General features: G+C 37.8%; 1 protein-coding gene across 7 annotated transcripts in view; it reads right to left on the reverse strand.

Moving 5' to 3' along the window:
- Window positions 1–264: 264 nt before the first annotated feature.
- The window catches only part of acvr2aa (activin A receptor type 2Aa), a 56,872-nt gene continuing 36,183 nt past the window's right edge, over window positions 265–20,953 (reverse strand). For 4 of the 7 annotated variants that reach the window (XM_051905210.1, XM_051905209.1, XM_051905207.1 and 1 more), the window contains 8 exons: window positions 18,990–19,013; window positions 12,829–12,972; window positions 11,217–11,360; window positions 10,334–10,479; window positions 9,927–10,041; window positions 8,824–8,962; window positions 3,930–4,060; window positions 265–3,841 (listed from right to left, as the gene is read on the reverse strand). In XM_051905210.1, coding sequence (XP_051761170.1) covers window positions 3,647–3,841; window positions 3,930–4,060; window positions 8,824–8,962; window positions 9,927–10,041; window positions 10,334–10,479; window positions 11,217–11,360; window positions 12,829–12,972; window positions 18,990–19,013 — 1,038 coding nt within the window. In that variant the 3' untranslated portion in view covers window positions 265–3,646. Of the gene's footprint in view, window positions 3,842–3,929; window positions 4,140–8,823; window positions 8,963–9,926; window positions 10,042–10,333; window positions 10,480–11,216; window positions 11,361–12,828; window positions 12,973–18,989; window positions 19,014–20,953 lie in introns of those variants that run through there. The other 3 variants (XM_051905208.1, XM_051905206.1, XM_051905211.1) reach the window with 2 other exon arrangements.

Raw genomic sequence — 20,953 nt, forward strand, 5'->3', positions numbered from 1 at the left:
AGTGGTGTGATCATACACAACAGCTAACCTGTTAGGCTTGGATGATACTGATCCTGGCTTTGAGAAAATGCCAAATTGCCAATATTAAAATCGGTAAACGTAAAGAAAAATATATTTTTTGTAATGCGATCTACACATTACCTCAGATGCTGTGTTTGTGCCTAAACATTTACAAGGGAAATCTTCACCTCTGTCTTTCAAAAAGCAGACTGAAATAAGCATGTGACTATTTTCAGATGAGTTCAGTAATTGAGACAGTACACATTTGAGAGCAGTCACTATACTTTATTTGAGGGGAGTAGTAGCATAAAATTTAATCTGTACATTATGTAACAATTATGTCTGATCAGGCCCTGAATGCGTTAAATACTCAAGAGTAAGGTGGACAAAAATGGCATGTCCAGCACAACAGTAATACAGCTGCTCGCACCTAAAATAGAGAGTTTTGGTAAAGCGGAGACATTCACTCAATGAGAAGAAGCATTGTCACTGAAGTGTGTCTGAGAGAATAGACAAAGAGAAGCTGCTGGTCGAATCCCAGGAGCAATACTTGCAACGCTGCACCATGTTGTCTGTCGTGCTACACTGTTTGTTCAATCTTTTGAACGCTGTGAGTGGAAGTCTGAGGTAAAGGACTGATTCTTTTGTAGTGTTGTATCTGACTAGTTTTAAAAATAGAGAAAGCATCACTTCTCATTTATCGAGAAAAGAAGAATGACAGTTGGGCCATGATATAAATTAATAAAACTAAGATACAGATGTACAAAATTAACATTAAAATATTTAATAATAATAATAATAATAATATCAATAAAGGATTTCTTTCTTTGAGACATAAAAAAACTCATGCTCTTTTCACAATCTTAAACAACATTCATATGTACATACGGTGCATTTTCAATTGAGTCTTCTACTAAACAGGGGGCTTTTAAAGTTTGGCTTTTTCTCTTTTTCAACTATCTTCCCAGATTCCCCAAATAAAACACCAAAAACAGACAAGGGTACAGGACAGCACCTGGTGAAAACACTCTACAGGCCAGCAGCAGTCGCTCACGCTTAGTGAATCTTCTGTAGTGTTTACAGTCAAAAGAAATCGCAAGAACCTCACAGATGATGCTCTCAGACCAAGAGCACTCATCCTAACCCTAACCAGAACTTTAGCTTGGTCTTATAACCACCTGGCCTTCAAATTTTGCACCTACAGAGTCCAACTGAGGGCCTTTGAAAGATGGCATGGGCCCTTATTACTTTACCATTCTGACAGCAGTCAGATGAAGTAAAACAGAATGAGCTGGCTGAGAATGCTACAGTAGAGAGAGATAGAGAGCTTTCATTGAAAGGGCTTGATTGCATACGGTCGTATGAACCTGAAAATTGTCAAATGCATCACATGCGTTATCACAAAAGCAAAATGAAGCAAAATGAGCCACTGAATTATATTTCAGAATTTGTTCAGACAGGCAACAGAAATTCGATTTTGTATCATACTCAAATCAGTTTAAATGTTCGTAGTTTGAATGGATGAAAAAAACAAACATGAAATGAGTTGTTTACAAACCGGATTCAAACCACATCCAAGTGTGGTTTGAAATCAGATTAAAATCAGATTTTTATGTGATAAGTCTGAATGGTCTGAATCAGATCTGAATCAGAAATCTAAATTAGTATCTGACTCAAATCAGTTTAGCTGTTTGTAGTCTGAACGAGAAAAAAACCACCACATAAAAATAAGATTTTTACGAATCCGATTCAAATCACATCCAAATGTGAATTGAAATCAGATTAAAATCAGTTTAATTGTGAACAGATTTCAGGCAGATTTTTCATCATCTGGGATGCAGTGCGATGGTAATGACTGATATTGGGATATCGGGACAGATACTGACTACACTGTCTGAACAAATGGATCAGATTTGCAAAATGTCAGTTGATCCGAAAGATTGGATTTGAAAATCAAAATGGATTTAAGTGCAGTGTGAACGAATCCTAAGAGCAGCAACAGAGAAGCTGTTCATTTGAAAGACTGTCAGCCAGTCGGCAGAGAGTTACTGCATGTGTTCGGTCCCCATTACAGCATATTATTAGCTTAATACTCAGACAACCGGGCGTCATAACATATGCATAGCATGTCGTAAGCTTGACGTCAACTTCAGTTCATGATGTACATTATGGTCTAAGCAATCCGCTAGGTGCTTATATTTTTACCACACTGGAAGTGGCCCGTGAGCTGTTAAACAGTCCCTGCTTAGGATGTTATTGCACATAATATGACCACACTAATAAGGTGTTATATATACCAAGGGCCCTTGCATACATAATACAACAAGGGTTACCAGAATGGCACCAGAGGGCTCAAAGCAAAGGGAAACGCTTCCTGAGACATACTGAGATACAGTTCTTGTAGAAGTGTGTAGAAGGTCGCCTGGCTGCTGATCTGAAACCAGTTTGATCTGACAGACAGTGATCATCGAAGACCAGGATTGGACGATTCCAAATGAAAATGAAAATGAAACAAAAAGTGACGCCCTGAAGACAGGAAATACTTCAGATTAACGAATAACGAAGGGGTTTAAATGACTGCTAACGGGATCTCATGCACAAGCTCCACGTGATAACAAAGGTTTGAAAAACAAAGGAAAAAGAAAAGAAAAAAAAAAGAACACAAGGCATGCACATACGTCAATGTTGTGAGGACACTGCAAACCTATACTGGTAAGTGCTTCTGTATTATTTTCACAAAATTCATATTTTCAGGGATTTTTTTCTTCTCAACAGGTCTCGATAAAGGTCAAAAATTGTTTCAACAAACAAACGGTCACAATGCTAAAAAAAAAAAAAAAAAGTATCACATTTTAAACAGCAGGGCAACACAGAGAACAACTAAAAGAAAGAAGGCAGAACACTGGTTTATGAATGGCCATCGTTTCTTGGCATAATCTGTCATATAAAAAAAGTTTTCCCCGTATTTAAAAAGCTTCCGTGCCAAATGGAGGTCATCGAAAAGCCTCTTTTTTTATATCATATAGTGTTACAAAACAAACGTATTATTAGGATGAGAAACTGAGGTATACCTTGTCGAGAGGTTGGTGGTTATCTGACAGAAGCTCTGAAAGCTTTCAGAGAAAACACGTGTTGATTTGGGTTGTATCGTCACCCTTTCTGTTGATATCTGTACAGCAGCGTCACACTACACATTCAAAAAGCTGTTTCTTATTGGCATTACAATAGTCATTCATATGAACACATTAAATGTGTTTTTTTTTTTTTACATGGACGTTGCCCTTTTTATACTGAAATGACCGTGCGGAGGAGTCTCGTTTACTCCTTGAACGGGAAAGTTTCTTCTCCAAGCAGAGAAACGACAACAACGTTTTTGATGCCGGCTTATAATCTTCCGTCCTTACCGGAGCGCTCCGTGGTACTAGTTTATATATACACACACAAACATTAACATAGCTGGCTCCAGGTATACCTGTATTAAACCCAGATTCGCCGCAAAATGTATAGTCTGCATTTGATCCAGTCGTAAGTACAGGACAATCATCCAGCATGTCTGAAGCTGGCTGTCAGAACAGCAGTCCACCACCATTCCCGACACGTCTTTTCTGTTCGGTCAGCCCGCAATTCACATGCTGATATCCTCTAGTCATAGACTGGACTCCTTAGGGGGATAGTCCACGTTGGTCACCATGGTTACGACGGTGACTATTTCCTCTGGGGCAGAGATGCTAGTCTGCCGCTGCATTTGGACCACACGTTCCTCGACACATCCCGCGGAGAGACGCGCCTCGGCCTCGTGGTCCCAACACTCCTCTATAGTTTCGCACAGCATGGCCAGACCCTGAGAGACAAATGAACACGTTTTATATCAAGCATATTATTCACTTAATTAAAACCTTTGGTGAGGTTTAACAATGGACTTTATGTACCGGATGTTTCTGCCAGCACTCCCTGAGAGTGGGCCGAAGCTTTTTGTGGACCACCACCTCCTGCATGTCCTCTAGAGTGGGATGCTGGCCCACCTCCTCCTCAAACGGAAGCATGTACTCGTCAACTGGACCTTCAGAAAAAATGAACAAACATCTGTTCAGATCAGGAAGTCCAACCACTGAGGGTGTTTTCTAACTGGGGTCAGGAAGCTACAAGGGGTACACAGAAAATTTGCAAGACAAAAACAAAAAGTGAAATTTTCACATTAATAAACATTATATCAGAATTCACATTATATCAGAGTTAAATGTAATGCAATATTTTTTGCATTTACTAAATTATTATAGTTTCATTTTGTATTTTTCTTTTTAAAGACAGAATTTATGAGATTAATTGTGGCTATTTTATTCTATTGACAGCCCTAGTTTTTAACTATTTTGAAAAACAGTTTGAAGGTTTTTTTTTTTTTTATGTTGAAAATGTGTTCATCTCTCCTTTCATGCAATGTACATTTAAGAATTGTTTGTATTTATGTTATATTTTTCTAGGTATTTTCTCAACACTGTCGACTTTATCTTTCTAACTGGAGGTTGTAATGCAACGTTCTCTGTAAAGGTGCCTTAGAACAACATGCATCGTGAAACATGCTATAAGTAAATTTAAATTTCATTAAAAAAGTTTTTTTTAGATTTTATTATTATAAATATATTTACTTTTATAATTATCATAGTGGGTAGAAAAAACAATTATCATACTATTTTATTATAATATATTTGATAATATTTAAATAATTTGCTTTGGCTTTACTACATTAACAATATTAAAGGCAATTATTTAATTTGGGAAACAAACGATAAAATTATGCTTAATATGTTTTTCCTAAAGTATAAATGCGTCTGTATACACAAACATAAATAGCTGCCTTAAAATTTTAGAAAAGGGATAGCTGACACACAATCTTTTGCATTATCAACAGAAACACAAAATAAACAAGGGAAAAGAAGCTAACCACCTGATCTGCCATCACACATCATCCATTCAATCCTAGCATGCACTGTGACTGCACCCAATGAGACTGTCACAACAGTCCCAGTCTGCTTCACTGTCCACACCTGATCAATACTGTTCCATTAGACCAAACAACAATAATCAATAATTGCGAGCATGCTGAACTTAGTGACAGGCTTATTCAGGAGTTCGAGTGGCAGTAAAACATACAGAAAATGTGTGAGCGGGGAGAGCTGCCAGACATTTTACAACTAATATCAATCAAATATCTACTATATAAGTAAGGGATAATTGGCTAGGTGTGCATTAGGGCGTTTTCAGACCTGCAGACTTTTTGCTTTGTTCCGAAACAGGGACTTAATTTGTTACAATGTTGCATTTTCTTCTTGGTTTGTTTCGTTTTCACAAGGCAACATTTCAAAGTGTACCAAAATGTCTTTATGAAGTCACATGCTAGTAAAACTGTCCTCTTATTGGTCAGTTTCCTCTGCGTCATCCATCGAGATGTAGCTGTCATTCCCGCATAATTATATAGCCTATATAATGCATTTAGAGCGGGAAGCAAGGCTTTGTCGGGACTGCATTCTTGCAATGCACAGATAAGAGCAATTACACAACATTTTAAGATGAAGAGGCACTCTTTGGTTTTCAACTGCGATAACTAATGTGCTCACTCACAAAATCAGACACTGTTGCTTTTTTGTTTGCACGTTTGCCGTTGGGTCAGATTGCTTTCTCACCTCAACCAAACTGCTCCAGTATTCATTTGCAATTGGGCCGAGACCACCTCGTTCCGGCGATCTCGGAGCATTTGTTATGGTGCTCATACAGTATATGCCCAAACGAACCGAACAAAGCGAGAAAACGTACCAGGTTCTGAAACAAACGCTTACACGGTTTGAACGCACACCTTCCATCCATAAATCATCCTTCCATCCATAAATCAGAATCGAGTACTCAGACAGACCATGGTATAATAACTGATATAACTGTAGACCAGGGCTATTCAACTGGCGGCACGCCAATCATCTTCATCCGGCCCGAGGGAAGAGAACGTGGAGGTCGCCAATGTGCCTTGAATTGTTTTTGCACTAATTAGTTTGTCCACAAGGTGGCAGCACTGGCCCAGGCCGCTGTTTCATGGCCGAATAAAAATAAAAAAAATAAAAAAAAAGGAAGAGAGAACATTGACAACAACAAACTACCGGAGACCACAAAAACAAGTGCAGTGCTAGTGTGAGAAAGATAAGAGATATCCGCAACTCTAGTTTAAACAAGTATAAAGACACTGTTATCGGTCATAACTTCTGGAGAGAAATAGTGCAGACAATGGACAAAGATGATTATCAAATGGAGTATACTTTGAAAGGCTGCGTGTTCAGCTAAAAGCCGAAGTATTCTTTGGGCTTAACGCAACACAAACTTCTTCTGGTGTCATTCAGCGCGATTTGCATGCATTTGGCAATGTGTGGGTTGTCATCATTAATTTTGAAGTATTTCCACACCCCTGAGGCTGACATTGTTTCTGCTGCTGCTGCAGGTGTCTCTGTGCGCGGAAAATTCTGTCAGTTACGTCACGTGAGGTATCGGTCTTTGGTATCGGGGGTATTTTTACGAGTACGAGTACAAGTACATGAGCTTGGTATCGGGCCGATACCGATACTGGTATCGGTATCGGTGCATCCCTACTATATTATTAATGGTCATGTATATTGTATTAAATTTATTAGGGGAGTAAGGGAATATAATTAATTTTTGTTATAAAACTATGGAAGTTTCTTTGTGTGTGCATGTGTAATATATATATATATATATATATATATATATATATATATAAATATATATATAGGTGCTGGTCATATAATTAGAATATCATCAAAAAGTTGATTTTTTTCACTAATTCCTTTAAAAAAGTGAAACTTGTATATTACATTCATTCATTACACACAGACTGATATATTTCAAATGTTTATTTCTTTTAATTTTGATGATTATAACTGACAACTAAGGGAAATCCCAAATTCAGTATCTCAGAAAATTAGAATATTGTGAAAAGGTTCAATATTGAAGACACCTGGTGCCACACTCTAATCAGCTAATTAACTCAAAACACCTGCAAAGGCCTTTAAATGGTCTCTCAGTCTACTTCTGTAGGCTACACAATCATGGGGAAGACTGCTGACTTGACAGTTGTCCAAAAGACGACCATTGACACCTTGCACAAGGAGGGCAAGACACAAAAGGTCATTGCAAAAGAGGCTGGCTGTTCACAGAGCTCTGTGTCCAAGCACATTAATAGAGAGGCGAAGGGAAGGAAAAGATGTGGTAGAAAAAAGTGTACAAGCAATAGGGATAACCGCACCCTGGAGAGGATTGTGAAACAAAACCCATTCAAAAATGTGGGGGAGATTCACAAAGAGTGGACTGCAGCTGGAGTCAGTGCTTCAAGAACCACTACGCACAGACATATGCAAGACATGGGTTTCAGCTGTCGCATTCCTTGTGTCAAGCCACTCTTGAACAACAGACAGCGTCAGAAGCATCTCGCCTGGGCTAAAGACAAAAAGGACTGGACTGCTGCTGAGTGGTCCAAAGTTATGTTCTCTGATGAAAGTAAATTTTGCATTTCCTTTGGAAATCAGGGTCCCAGAGTCTGGAGGAAGAGAGGAGAGGCACACAATCCATGTTGCTTGAGGTCCAGTGTAAAGTTTCCACAGTCAGTGATGGTTTGGGGTGCCATGTCATCTGCTGGTGTTGGTCCACTGTGTTTTCTGAGGTCCAAGGTCAACTCAGCCGTATACCAGGAAGTTTTAGAGCACTTCATGCTTCGTGCTGCTGACCAACTTTATGGAGATGCAGATTTCATTTTCCAACAGGACTTGGCACCTGCACACAGTGCCAAAGCTACCAGTACCTGGTTTAAGGACCATGGTATCCCTGTTCTTAATTGGCCAGCAAACTCGCCTGACCTTAACCCCATAGAAAATCTATGGGGTATTGTGAAGAGGAAGATGCGATATGCCAGACCCAACAATGCAGAAGAGCTGAAGGCCACTATCAGAGCAACCTGGGCTCTTATAACACCTGAGCAGTGCCACAGACTGATCGACTCCATGCCACGCCGCATTGCTGCAGTAATTCAGGCAAAAGGAGCCGCAACTAAGTATTGAGTGCTGTACATGCTCATACTTTTCATGTTCATACTTTTCAGTTGGCCAAGATTTCTAAAAATCCTTTCTTTGTATTGGTCTTAAGTAATATTCTAATTTTCTGAGATACTGAATTTGGGATTTTCCTTAGTTGTCAGTTATAATCATCAAAATTAAAAGAAATAAACATTTGAAATATATCAGTCTGTGTGTAATGAATGAATATAATATACAAGTTTCACTTTTTGAATGGAATTAGTGAAATAAATCAACTTTTTGATGATATTCTAATTATATGACCAGCACCTGTATATATATATATATATATATATTTTTTTTTTACCCGTTTAAACTACTGTTTTTAAAACAAATATAGTTTTATAGAAATCTTAACCATAATCATAGTTACATTTAACCATGGTAGTGAGAAGCCATGCATGGTTTAACCTGTGGTTACCAACTCAATCACACTGTCAGAATACTTTATTTTAACCCTATAAAAATTAGATGTTAACTTTTTATAGTGACTGTTGTTAATATCAGTCTACTTTACTGCTGAACATGCAATTCAATTTAATTTGTAGGTCCCCCGGACGGAGATCGGGGCGGCACCTCCTTGGCCCACCTCAAATTTTCAATTCGATAATCCGGCCCAAAAATGAAGCTAATTGAGTAGCCCTGCTGTAGAGTGTGATGTCAAAACGGTCTTAAGGAACAGCAGCTCACGCATTCATACCATCAGAGGCAGTGCAGCGGGCCGCCAGCTCCCAAAGCACCAGCCCGACTGCATACATGTCTATCCTGAGGAAAGAGTCTCGCTGGAAGTTGATGGCCCCCTCCAACACCTCCGGAGCCATGTAACGCCTTGTTCCCACCTGGAGCACACAGAGAGACCACCGTCTGATTAGCACAACAGTAAAAATGGTACATGTACATGCATATAGTCTGCCTTAATGAGTACAGCGTCAGTGAATTATGTGCCAGGATATAGCTGCCAGAGTAACGTTTACATTAAAGTATATGAGAATGTTTTAATGATCTAGATACACACTACTGCTTAAACACCTATAATAAAATGCTGTATATGTAGTGGGGAACTAACAGTACTTCAGTCAATACAATACAAACAGTATTAATACAAGTCCTTCTACAATCTTTCTGCCATCACTGCAGTCAATTCAGTCATGGTTTGAGAATGGATGGTCCAAGACAGCTGTGATTTATAGCCTAATAAAAACTAGTGAATATCTTAATTTTGTATGTCTTATATAACACATTAGGACAAGAAAGTTTTTTTTTTTATATTTGATCAAATTTTTATATCTTATTCAATTACTAAATGTTTACCTGAATACTTCAGACTGCTGTTAAAAAGCTGAAAAACGTCAAGCATTGTTTAATTAATTTGTATCCATTGTTCATAATTGTTCTATTTGTTCATGATTTTATTACCACCTGTTTACTTGAATAATTTCTTGGAAAAACTTCAAGATCGAGGAACACTTGAAGGCTAAATGCCATGGTTATAATTGAATTTGTTAGCATTTATATTAACATCTATTTATTAGCATTTATATTATAATTTAACTTTTTACATAAAAGAGTGTGTTCAACAGCAATTTGTTGCGGTACAGAGAATGAAATTTCACTGCTCATACGGTATCGACTACTAACGTTTAGGTTTAGTGACAAGTCTATTATGTGGACAGCACATTAGGATTTGAGTTACAGCCTCTGATACACCTCCACAGAATCATATTCATATTCAAACACACTTCAAACAGCCAACCCTTGCACAAAGGGCAGCACTTTACAATCAGCACCGGCTCCAACACTTACCTGCCCATGCGTGTCCCCAGCTGACTTCCCTGCCTCAAACCTCAGAGCCAGACCAAAGTCAGCTATACAGGCTGTCAGGTTTGTCTTCAGCAGCACATTCTTGCTCTTAATATCCCTGTGCACATATAATACAAGATTAAATATGTAAAAACTGCTCAAATTGATCACAAACAAAGATATTTTGAAGACTGCTTCAGCAATTTATGTCTATACAATGTAAGTCAATGCAGTCCAAAACAACACTGGACCCCATTGACATCTACTGTATGAAAAAAATCTTTTGTGTTCCTGCAGCAGAAAGAAAGTCATATAGTTCTGGAACAACATGTGAGACAAGATATAGACCAAGTGTCTATTCAATATATCCAAGAACCACAATGGTTTTTAGATAGTTGTATATTTCAAACCTGTGTGCAATGGCCGGTTTGTGGCCATCTCTGTGTCCAGGGAAGTCAGAGTGCAAGTAAGCCAGTCCTCGAGCCATGGTCTGAGCGATGTGACATAGTTCGTTCCACGTCACTACGTTGGCCTTCAGGTAGTCCGTCAGTGAGCCCTGCACACAGACAGCAGAGACGTGCGGATCAATCATGGCTTTGCATCAGACTGTAGTACAAACAACTAAAACCTTTTAACTCACAATAAAAAGTATAAACTCAACAATAACACACAGACTGACTGCTGATAAAGTAACTCACTTTGAGTGCTACTGTAGCACATATTGACTCAAAAAAATTGAATGATCTTTTTTTATGAAAATTATTTCTTTTGTATAACTGGATCCTACCAGGCATCAACATGACATATAAAAAATGTTTCTTTTGTAATGAATCTTTTGTCACTTCATTCTTTCTGTCCCTTAAGAACAGAAGACCTTCATAACAAAATGTTTTATAGACAATACTGCAAATTTATGGATAGATGCATTTACTACCTCAATAGCGTTCAGAAAATAGCCATGCGATGTGATATATTAATTCTCTTTCTCATTTAACACGCTTTCTTTGTCATGTTTATTTGAGTGTTCAGCTACTAGGATTGATCATTTCAATGAGCAAAATTGAAGTCTTTAGTCTAAAGTTCAAAGTCTTAATAAAAATTTATATCAAATAAATAAAAGACTTTACATTTCATTAACAACACTGCAAAAAAGAATATAACATGTAATATCCCTGCTAATAATGATGGCAGAGAGATTTATTTGCAAGTTTGGAGAAACTAAAATATGGATCTAGAAATGTTCCTCCTTTTAAGTGCAAGCCAATGTTGTCCAGCCCCCATTCAGTTCCAGACCTTTTCATGGTAAGCCGTGATGAGCCACAACTCAATGTCCAGGTTGCTTCCTCTCTTCTCGGCCCCAATGAAGTGAAGAACATTTTCATGCCTCATGCCGGGGAGATTGTAAATGTCATACTCATTCTGCCAAGACAGCTTGTCCTAAGAAAGACACAAAGTACACAGTTATTACAGCATACTGGCATGATGGGCAAACCCCTGAACACTGATCCACTGGTAAGTCGAAATTAGTATTGCTGCTAACTGACCATTAAAACAATTGATACATCGAGTTGCAGAGTCTTAGCTGACATTCACAATCAACTCAGATTATGTAAGCAAGCAGTCATTTACCAGAGCAAATTATTACATGGGCGATTGATAGATGAAACAAATAATTTCACTCGCACTCTAAGCTATGTAGAGAAACAGCTTCTGTTAGTTGTGTTTCCACTAAGGATGCCAATTCAGGAATTTATTTCATTTCAAGAAATGCATATTTATCTTTCTACAATTTATTGTTATTTAATTAATGTATATTTAACACGTTTCTATTGTAATATATTGTAAAAATGTAATGGCAAAGCTGAATTTTCAGCAGTCATTTCTCCAGTGGTCAGTGTTACACAGACCTGAAAAATCACAAGAGGTGAAGAAGGTGACATGTTTACAAACAAATTTGTTGTAAGGAGATCTGGGGGCATCCTCCCCCAGGGGAAAATTTTTGTGATTTTAACATGTAAACAAAGCATTCTGGTAGCTGACTAATGAGTTTTTCGGATATTGAACGGCTTTTCTGAGGTAAAAGTGATGGTAAATGTGACATTGTTTACAAGCCGTTTTATTGGCGCCTTTCCGCGGTTGAAACACTGATTGAGCGATTACAAGTGACATGATACAGATTTTGGTAAATTGTACTGTATCTTTCAACATACCTTCGGATGTTCATTCATGTTTATTTCGAGTTGTAACTAGTAAAGCGGAAGAGATGACAGGTTTACGTGCGCTCTGCTTGAACTGAAGCACTACAGCGATCTGTCACGCCACAGAGTGCCAAGAAAGAACCTGACAGCTCGAGACATATCTATGGTCAGTCTCTACCCAGGTTTATTGTGTTTATTGTGTAAATGTTTAGTACCAATGTAAAAGTCTTTACGGTCACTTTAATATATCCTTGCTGAATAAAAAGGTATTCATTTCTTTAAAAAATGTCTCTTGAACACTGTTCTGTTCATATTCTGTTTAAAGTCATATTTAATTATACAATTTTCAATATTTACAATAAATTTTACAATATTTATTTTATACAATTCATTTATTGTTTTATAATTTAGGTAACTATGTATCTGTCTATATGACTATTGTGTTCACATTCTGTTTTGAGCCATTATACAACTGCATCATCTTTGCTGACAAGTCTGTCATTAACTAGATATACATTACATTACACGCAAATTCATTTTTATTTAAATCACATTATATGTTAATGTTGTACATGCAGTGCACGTTTATGTGCTTCACAGGCTGACACATGGCTCAGCTCCACGTTTGGCTGTGTAATTGGTTAAGCAGGTTAGATTAACTCATCAGCTTTAGGAGCTGATTCCTTGGCCTTGAGTCCACGTGGTACCTGAATGGGGAAGATCTTCACTGCCACATAGTCATTGAGCAGCTGAGCCTTCCACACACAGCCAAAGCGCCCCCTAGCTTTGATTTCCAACAACTGCAGTGGCTTCTGGACCAGGGTGGGAGACGGCGGCATGGGTCCAGGGTCCTGCAAGACAACAAATAAGGAAGTGTAAGCTATAGAGTTAGTTGAACAGACCATATGTAGGTGTAATAACTGCTGTAGACTTCATCACTATGGTGACCTTCATCAAACAGCACGTTTCACTGCGATTTTCTAAATAACATGCTGGCTGCGCTGATTTCTAAACGCCCTATGCAGGGTTATTAGAGTGACATCATTAACCACCATAAGGCCATTTCAATAAGATGTGTGTACAGGGAAGGGCCATTCAAAATGACCTTTACAGAAGGACACTGTCCGGAATTCAGACCTTGGAATTAACCCATGACTCTAAAACATCATCTCTGTTTTGTTGATTACTTGTTCCACAGGTGAATTGTGATCCCCACTTTAAAGGAGTTAAGGGTCAGTTCATGCTAGATTTTATTTTCAATTTTATATACATGCAAACGCAAGAGAATGGGTGCACAAGCACATGCAAAGATTTTGTCTTCACTAAACTATGACCTATGAATTAGCATAGAAAAAAATTGTTTGACAAATATATTTTTTTCAGACAAATATCTGTGACACCAAGAATTGTAAATCGTATCGTGAGATTCCAAAAGATTTACACCCCTACTATTGTGCCAGATACCTTATGTAAAAATAACACATGCAAATAGTACTAGCTGACTGTGGTGATGTGGTCGGGTAAAGGTGGACCCATGTCATGCAGCTGAGCTGCATAAAGCTTTGACAGAAGGGGCTTATGGGAGTTGAAGTTCAGAGCTTGTTAAACATAATCCATAGCTTCTGTAAGTGGACCACAGATTTGATAATCAGCTGACCTAGTTTGTGGATGCAATGAAATGCACTGGCATGCCATTACACCTTGAAGGAGTGAACCTTTCTGAACATGCCTTATGTAAGCAGAGACCATTTAGCAGCTCATCTAAATGCATGAGTGTGCGCTCAAACCTTGTCTACACCCGACATGACCTTTCTGACCAATTACCCTTTGTCACAATAGGCTGTTTCCCGTTTATCAAATAAGCTAATCCCTGTTATTTAAGTGAATCAGTGTAGGCACTATAGATGGCATCTGTAGGCACAAATCCAAACCCTGCCGCTGTGTTGGCAGAGCCTACCATACTGCTCTCCTAATTCTCAACGCAAAACAAATTGAATCTATAAATTTCACATTGAAAATAAGAAATAATATTTTGCAAAATATAAATATAAAAACATATAACTGATTAAATAATATAAACGTATATACACACACACACACACAGCCTTGCAAAAGTATTCAAACCCCTTAGTTTTTCACATTTCGTTATATTGCTGCCTTATGTTAAACTACTTTTTCCCACATCAATCTACGCTCCATAATGACAAAGCAAAAAACAGATTTGACAACTTTGCAAATTTATTAAAAAAGGAAAAACTGAAATAAGTACATTGCATAAGTATTCAAGCCCTTAACTCAGTACTTAGTTAAAACACCTCAAGTGTTTTTGGGTATGATGTGACAAGCTTTGCACATCTGCATATACTGACGAGAGGCTTGAGTCTGGCCACTCTGCCATAAAGCCCAGATCGGTAGTGTTGCAGTGATGTTTGTCCTTCTGTAAATTTCTCCCATCTCCATATATGATCATGAAGCTCAATTAGAGTGACCATCAGCTTCTTGATCACCACTCTAACCAAGGCCCTTCTCCATCGATTGCTCAGTTTGGCCAGAAGGCCAGATCTAGGAAGAGTCCTGGTTGTTCCAAACTTCTTCCATTAAGGATTATGGAGGCTACATGCTTCTGTGAACCTTCAAAAGAGCAGATTTTTTTTTCTTCCCTAGATCTGTATCTTGATACAATCCTGTCTCTGAGCTCTACAGGCAGTTCCTTTGACCTCAATGCTTGGTTTTTGCATTTTCAGCTGTTAGACCTTTTATTGAGAGGTGTGTGCCTTTCCAAATCATACCCATTCAATTGAATTTGCCACAGGTTATCTCCACTCAAAGTGTAGTAACATCTACAAATGAAATTGGAATGCTCCTGAGCTAAATAAAGTGTACCAGAAAAGGGTATGAATACTTATGCAAATTTATTTAATACATTTGCAAAGTTATCATAAATCTGATTTTTGCTTTGTCATTATGGTGTAGATTTGTGAAAAAAAGTAATTTAAAGTCCCCTGTAGTCAATAATTTTATCCCTTAAAAATCATCTTTGATCACCAAAATGACACATTTAAACATTTTTTCCTGTGAAAAAAAAATTTCTTCATGCCTTAAAATAGCTTGAATGTAACTCTTCATTTATTATACACGGATCAATGAATATGCTCATTAGCCCCGTCTCCACTCACTCGCACGAGCTCAGAGATCCGCTCAGTCAACTTACCAAGATAAATGCTGCACAATGATATTGCTATTTACAACGTCGGACATGTGACGGTAACTAATATGATTAACCTTTTGCTTGACTACATTATCAAACAGCTAATAATGTGTTGCTAATGTTACACAAACCATGTTCCCGTTTGCGAGTCAGACAGCTGCCTTCTAACAATCAGTATCCTCAGAAACGCTTTGAACAACTCAGAACGTCAGTGGAGAAAGGCATATTCATCATAACATTGTAATATACATTATACACCCGCTATATTGCTAAATCTACCTGATTTTTTTATATCAACAAAAAAATATACTGGGATAACCTGGCTTCTTGAGACTCTCCTGCTTCAGAGCGGTCATAGTTAATGATATGCTAAAGCCCGCTGGCCCGTTGATGTGATTGATGGTAGTTTGTGGCGTCAGAAACACCAGCGATTTCAAACCGCGTTTTTGAAACTGTCTTTAGATCACTGCAGTTTTAAACAGAAAATACTCTGCAATGGTGTTGACTTATGAATTTGCGCATGGTTTGTCTTAAAGCATATTAAAAACACCACATAGACAAAAAGAAAAAAAGTATGTTAAAGTTAAAGTAGTTTAACATAAGAAAACAACATTCAATGTGAAAAAAATGAAGGGGTTTGAATACTTTCGCAAGCTACTGTATATATACATATATTTTTTCTCAGCAATGATTATAGTTCAACTTAATGTTGGTATGCAAATTATTCTTCAGGATCCTATATACAGCCTCCATTTTCTTTAAACAAATATAAACAAAATATAATTTTGAATTTTTTTTCTTAATTCTGGGAAGAAAAATTACCCAGGTACATTTCTTTACAGGTCTTGTGAGATTCACCTTAAAACTCTTCAACAACTTACGCATCCCATTGTTAGTCTTAAGTGCTTGAATAGGGAAAAAAAAGCTACATTTGGCCTCCTTTAGAAACAAATGCTCAATAAGTAGGTAGAATGAAGAAAGGCTGTCCACGGAGCACCTGCTGAATTGTGGTTTGGAGTTCAGGCAAAAGTAGGACAACTGGAGAACATGTTTTTATATGTGGCCTACATTTCCACCAACTGAACATGGGGGGTGGGGGGAGAAGGCACCGATTGTTCTGAACCTAGACTCCTTAGCATATGGATCTGGGTTGTTAACTAACTTTTTTCCAAGTCCTCAAGGAAACAAATGCTGAAGAAAAGTACATCGCATGACTGTGGGTGGGAGGAGACAAGGTTAAAGAACAGAACATCCATCATACAGAGAAGAAAAACACGAAACGGTCAGGACGCAGGCGAGAAAGCAAATACTTCTGAGATGGCAATGCTTTGCTGTTACACAAACCGAGAGAGCCGACACGTAATGAGGGAGGATGGAAGTACGGGAGGGACTGAGCTCCTGAGGGGGACGTAAAGAAAACAACCCTCACCCTGACCTCACACACCTACACCCACACAGGTCAGGGTCATGTTTACTTTTCCATTTGCCCAAACGTCAGTCACTAAATAGACACCAATCATAAATATGATGACAATAGGTCTAATGGGAAGTGTTTGCCCCTGGGGCAGCAGCCGTGGATGGAGGCAAAGACTGACATTTTTAAAGCATTCCTTTTCCAAAATAGAGAAAAAGAAAGAACAACACAGGTAATTTAAGAGGGCTATCCGTCTACCCAGATGCCTGTGGCAGATATAGTATTTCAGCGAGCAGGTTACTGGAGTTATTTGTGTTGTTCAATGTCTGAAAATAAAGAGACCAGTGGAAAAAGTCCAACGGACACATTTGTTGTACGTGTGAAGCATTCATACATGTTTTTAGTGTCATATTATGACCACAGATGTCCCTAATTCTCATTTCTCAACCTATAATTTGTATAAGTGGTTTTAAAAAAGATAAAGCAATACGTTTTCAGATATATTTCTTTCTCATTTGCTTTCTTGTTTTATACACATACGTTCTGTAAAAATCAGATCACAGTCAGTTTGTTTTTGCATTCAGCCCACAAGGACAGCTCACAGAAACACTTGCCTTCATTATTTTGTGGTACATCACATTATCATCACATTCAAATCAGATGTACTAGCTGATTGAAAGTTTTGATTGTTATATTTTTATCAATGCATGTCTGAATAGTTTTTAATATATAAAATTAACCTACTTAAGCTTTAAGTATTGTTATTAAGTCTACTGTAAATTTTCTGTATGGGGAAAAATTTGATTTCTATAACAAAAAACCACCCCATAAGGTCCATGATTGTTTACCAAGACTATACTTTTTGAAGAACGCACGTGCATTTGAGGGCTTTTTGTGAATTATTTAACATACAGTTGTTCATTTGGAAGACACATTTAGTTCAAAGCAATACACAGTGGTTTGCTTTAACAAATGGAAGCGTAGGCAGCATATACATACATATAGACTTCTGAGTGCCAGAGTGCATCTAATCAGTACTGACACAAGGATGGATAAAAGCATCAATGTGATGTTTTGTAATAAACTTTCAGGATGGACTAAATCTCTCAGCAATCGAGCAACAATCTTTGGCTCCAGACACACTGAATGACCAGTTGATTTCCTTTTACGTGTTTTTGGACTGCCCAACATTACTGTTCAAGCACCCTCTGGGAACACAATTTTTTTTTTTTAAAAAAGGCAATATCTTACACTTTTGCAGCATTTTTATTTTCCCCCTGATGTCCACTTATAATGTTAATCAAGGTTTCCTTGACCAAAAGTTAAATATTCTGGTCATAATTCAGTTTTTCTTAAACTTTCTTTCTGGCCCTAGGAAAAAAACAGACCGCTTTTGCTGTTAGAGTGATATGGAAAACAATTGTTGAAAAAACAATCAATATAATCTATATAATCACTATACTGCTGCATTTTTTTGCTGGGAGGGAAAAAAATCCAGTTTTACATAACATGACCCTTATAAAACTAGCAATATTTTGCTGTTACAGATTTATTTAGCTCATGGACGAACATCTGTCATGAAGCACATTCATGCAAATGTAAATAAAGCTCAGGACTCATTAGGGAATAATCTTAGTTCATTCCAGATTTTAAGAGTTTTGCCTCTCTGGCAAAAAACTACCACACAGACTGACAAATGAGTGCTGCACAGGCCCACAGCTTCACATCCATTAAACTGATCAAACCACTGATTTTTCATGTGCATTTTGTGTGCTGAAACGGAGGAAGTCCAAGGAGTGATGCTAATGCAATATGACAGTTTGTTATGAATCTTTCAATATGACTGCAAATGTTTCATATGCTAAGTACAATAAAAGCACTTTAAGATGCTCCCCATTCCCACATTCATAACATTCATCTTTGCATACATTTGCTGCATGCTTGGAGACGTGCATTTATCAACCTCAGTACTGTCATTTTACCATGCACCTAAATCAAGGGATCTCTGCCTGAATCCCCTGAATCAGAGGGGATTTTGTTTTTGTTATCCGTGCACTGAAATTCAGAACATCACAGATTGATGAGGCAATGTGCAGGGATAAACGCAAAATAAAACCAGTGGGATATTATAGAAAAATGTGCTAACGAAAACAAAGGGGTGCTTTTGATAGCAATGGAAAAAAGGTTTAAAATGAGGTTCCAACATAATCTTGAAAAAAAAGATGAATGAATCAGGCTTCTCTTACCTCTATCATTATATGAAAGGCGTGCTAGTTGAGGAAGGAAAGAGGAAATCAAGCGTTAGTTTTAGTTTAACGTATATGAGATGGAAAGACGAGATAGGGAATTTCATGGTTTCTGGAAGAACGAGTAAATCTGTTTCACTATTTCAGTAGGAACTTTTACTTGCTGGCCAACACAAGACATTTCCAAGGTAAACCCAATTTTGTCTGTCCAAAATATTTAAGATTTATGTCAAGTCAAAAGATAGGAACAGGATTTTGTTATAGTCTAAAAATCATAAAAATTAAGTGTTGAAGTTAAAATACTATAAAAATGAAGTTAAAATACTTTCTTCTACTTTAATGTGCCATTCAGAGGTTGACTTGCCCGAAAACGGGCCAACGTAGCAAAACTGACTGAACCAATGTCTTCCGGATGGGACAATCTGGTTGTCCAACCAATGATTTTGGGATTTTTGTATTTTTAAAATTCTGTTTGGAGCAGCTTGTGCTACAAAAAGCACATGCTTCATCTTTCAGATGAAAAAGCAATATACTTGTGCAGACGTGGGCTTCAAGTTCATATTCTGATTAAAATCTTGCCTTATGTATGAGAATTTCTGGCTTGTGTGTGATTTTAACTTTATGTAAGTGAATCTAACTGGAAAGAATGAACCTTCTGCCCCAAGGACAACACTTAACAGTTGCTGCTTGCACCTGAGGCCAAATCTGCAAGTTACAGCAACTTCCAGACTTCCACAAGATACTGAGAGAATTCACCAAATAAACTGACAACTAGGAACATTTTAGAATCTCAGAAAAGAAACCACAAAAAAATGGCGATTTAGATAAAGACAGAAGTGGCACATATTAAATATTAATTACTGCCTTAAACAACATCAAAATAAGTTTGTAGAACTGAGCATGTGAATGTACAAGAACTAAAACTTTAATATAAAGAAATGGATCCAAAGCAATGAGTTGCACATGAATGCAGGAGCTGACCTCATGGCCTTGAACACTGCAAAATGCGTGCAGTTGCCTGCATGGCCGTTCTTTCCCGAAACAAGAAATTCCCTTCCTCACCATGAAGCCAAGCACTTAATGCGGTTAAAGCACACTGTGCTCTCTCTCCTGAGGGGCATGTTGGGTCTTGGGCCCTTGTAAGAAAACTGTTAAATAATCAAGAAGCGTCTCTCTGCCTTCTAAATGGTATGAGACTCAAAAGTGGAGGCTGGGGGCCAAATGTTTCAAACGAAGACACATTATTTTTAACTACATGCTTTAAAATGGCCTGAGAATTGATGGAGGAACATTTCAATCAGAGCTATTCAAACCAATGTTGATGACAACTGCTAAGGGCATCATAAAATGATTCTTAAAGTGTCCAATGTAAATGCATACAGCAACCACCATAAGGTGGTTACCATACAAAGTTAAAGATGGACCCATTTAAATGAGATTTACAGTGCATTTTGGAGTTGCAGTGTAGAAGTCAATGAGTGAATGAACTAACCGACCAAGTTATAGGAAGACAAACAAAAAGAACAAATAGTGATAAATATCAAGTCGAAGTCATGCAGTTCTCACGTTACTCATATTTAGTAGGGCTGGGGGAAAAAAAATTGATTCACCTTTTAATTTGATTTTAATTTTTTTATTCCAGAATCAATATTAATTCTTATTAAAAAATTGCTTTATTTTAGTCCTTGCTTATAGATGAGGCGGAGGAAAATAATTTCTTTTATTTCAGCAGAGGGCAGTGCTCGACAATAAGGACTGCACGATTGCCCGGGGTCAGCGTAAACGTTGCTCGGGACAGTTGACGCACATGTCACTTGCCCAAACGGGCCAGTGCTGCATCACGTAAGTTTATCATTTGTACATGTTTTTAAGCCTTGCCAATTTAAATTCTCAAGTGCAAGAAGATGAGAAAGCGAACTCAATTCAGTAGTGTGAGAAGTTTTGTGTGCGCGCACATCTGAAGC

Source organism: Ctenopharyngodon idella, chromosome 9 (assembly GCF_019924925.1).
Source record: "Ctenopharyngodon idella isolate HZGC_01 chromosome 9, HZGC01, whole genome shotgun sequence".
In the NCBI taxonomy this organism is placed as follows: Eukaryota; Metazoa; Chordata; class Actinopteri; order Cypriniformes; family Xenocyprididae; genus Ctenopharyngodon; species Ctenopharyngodon idella.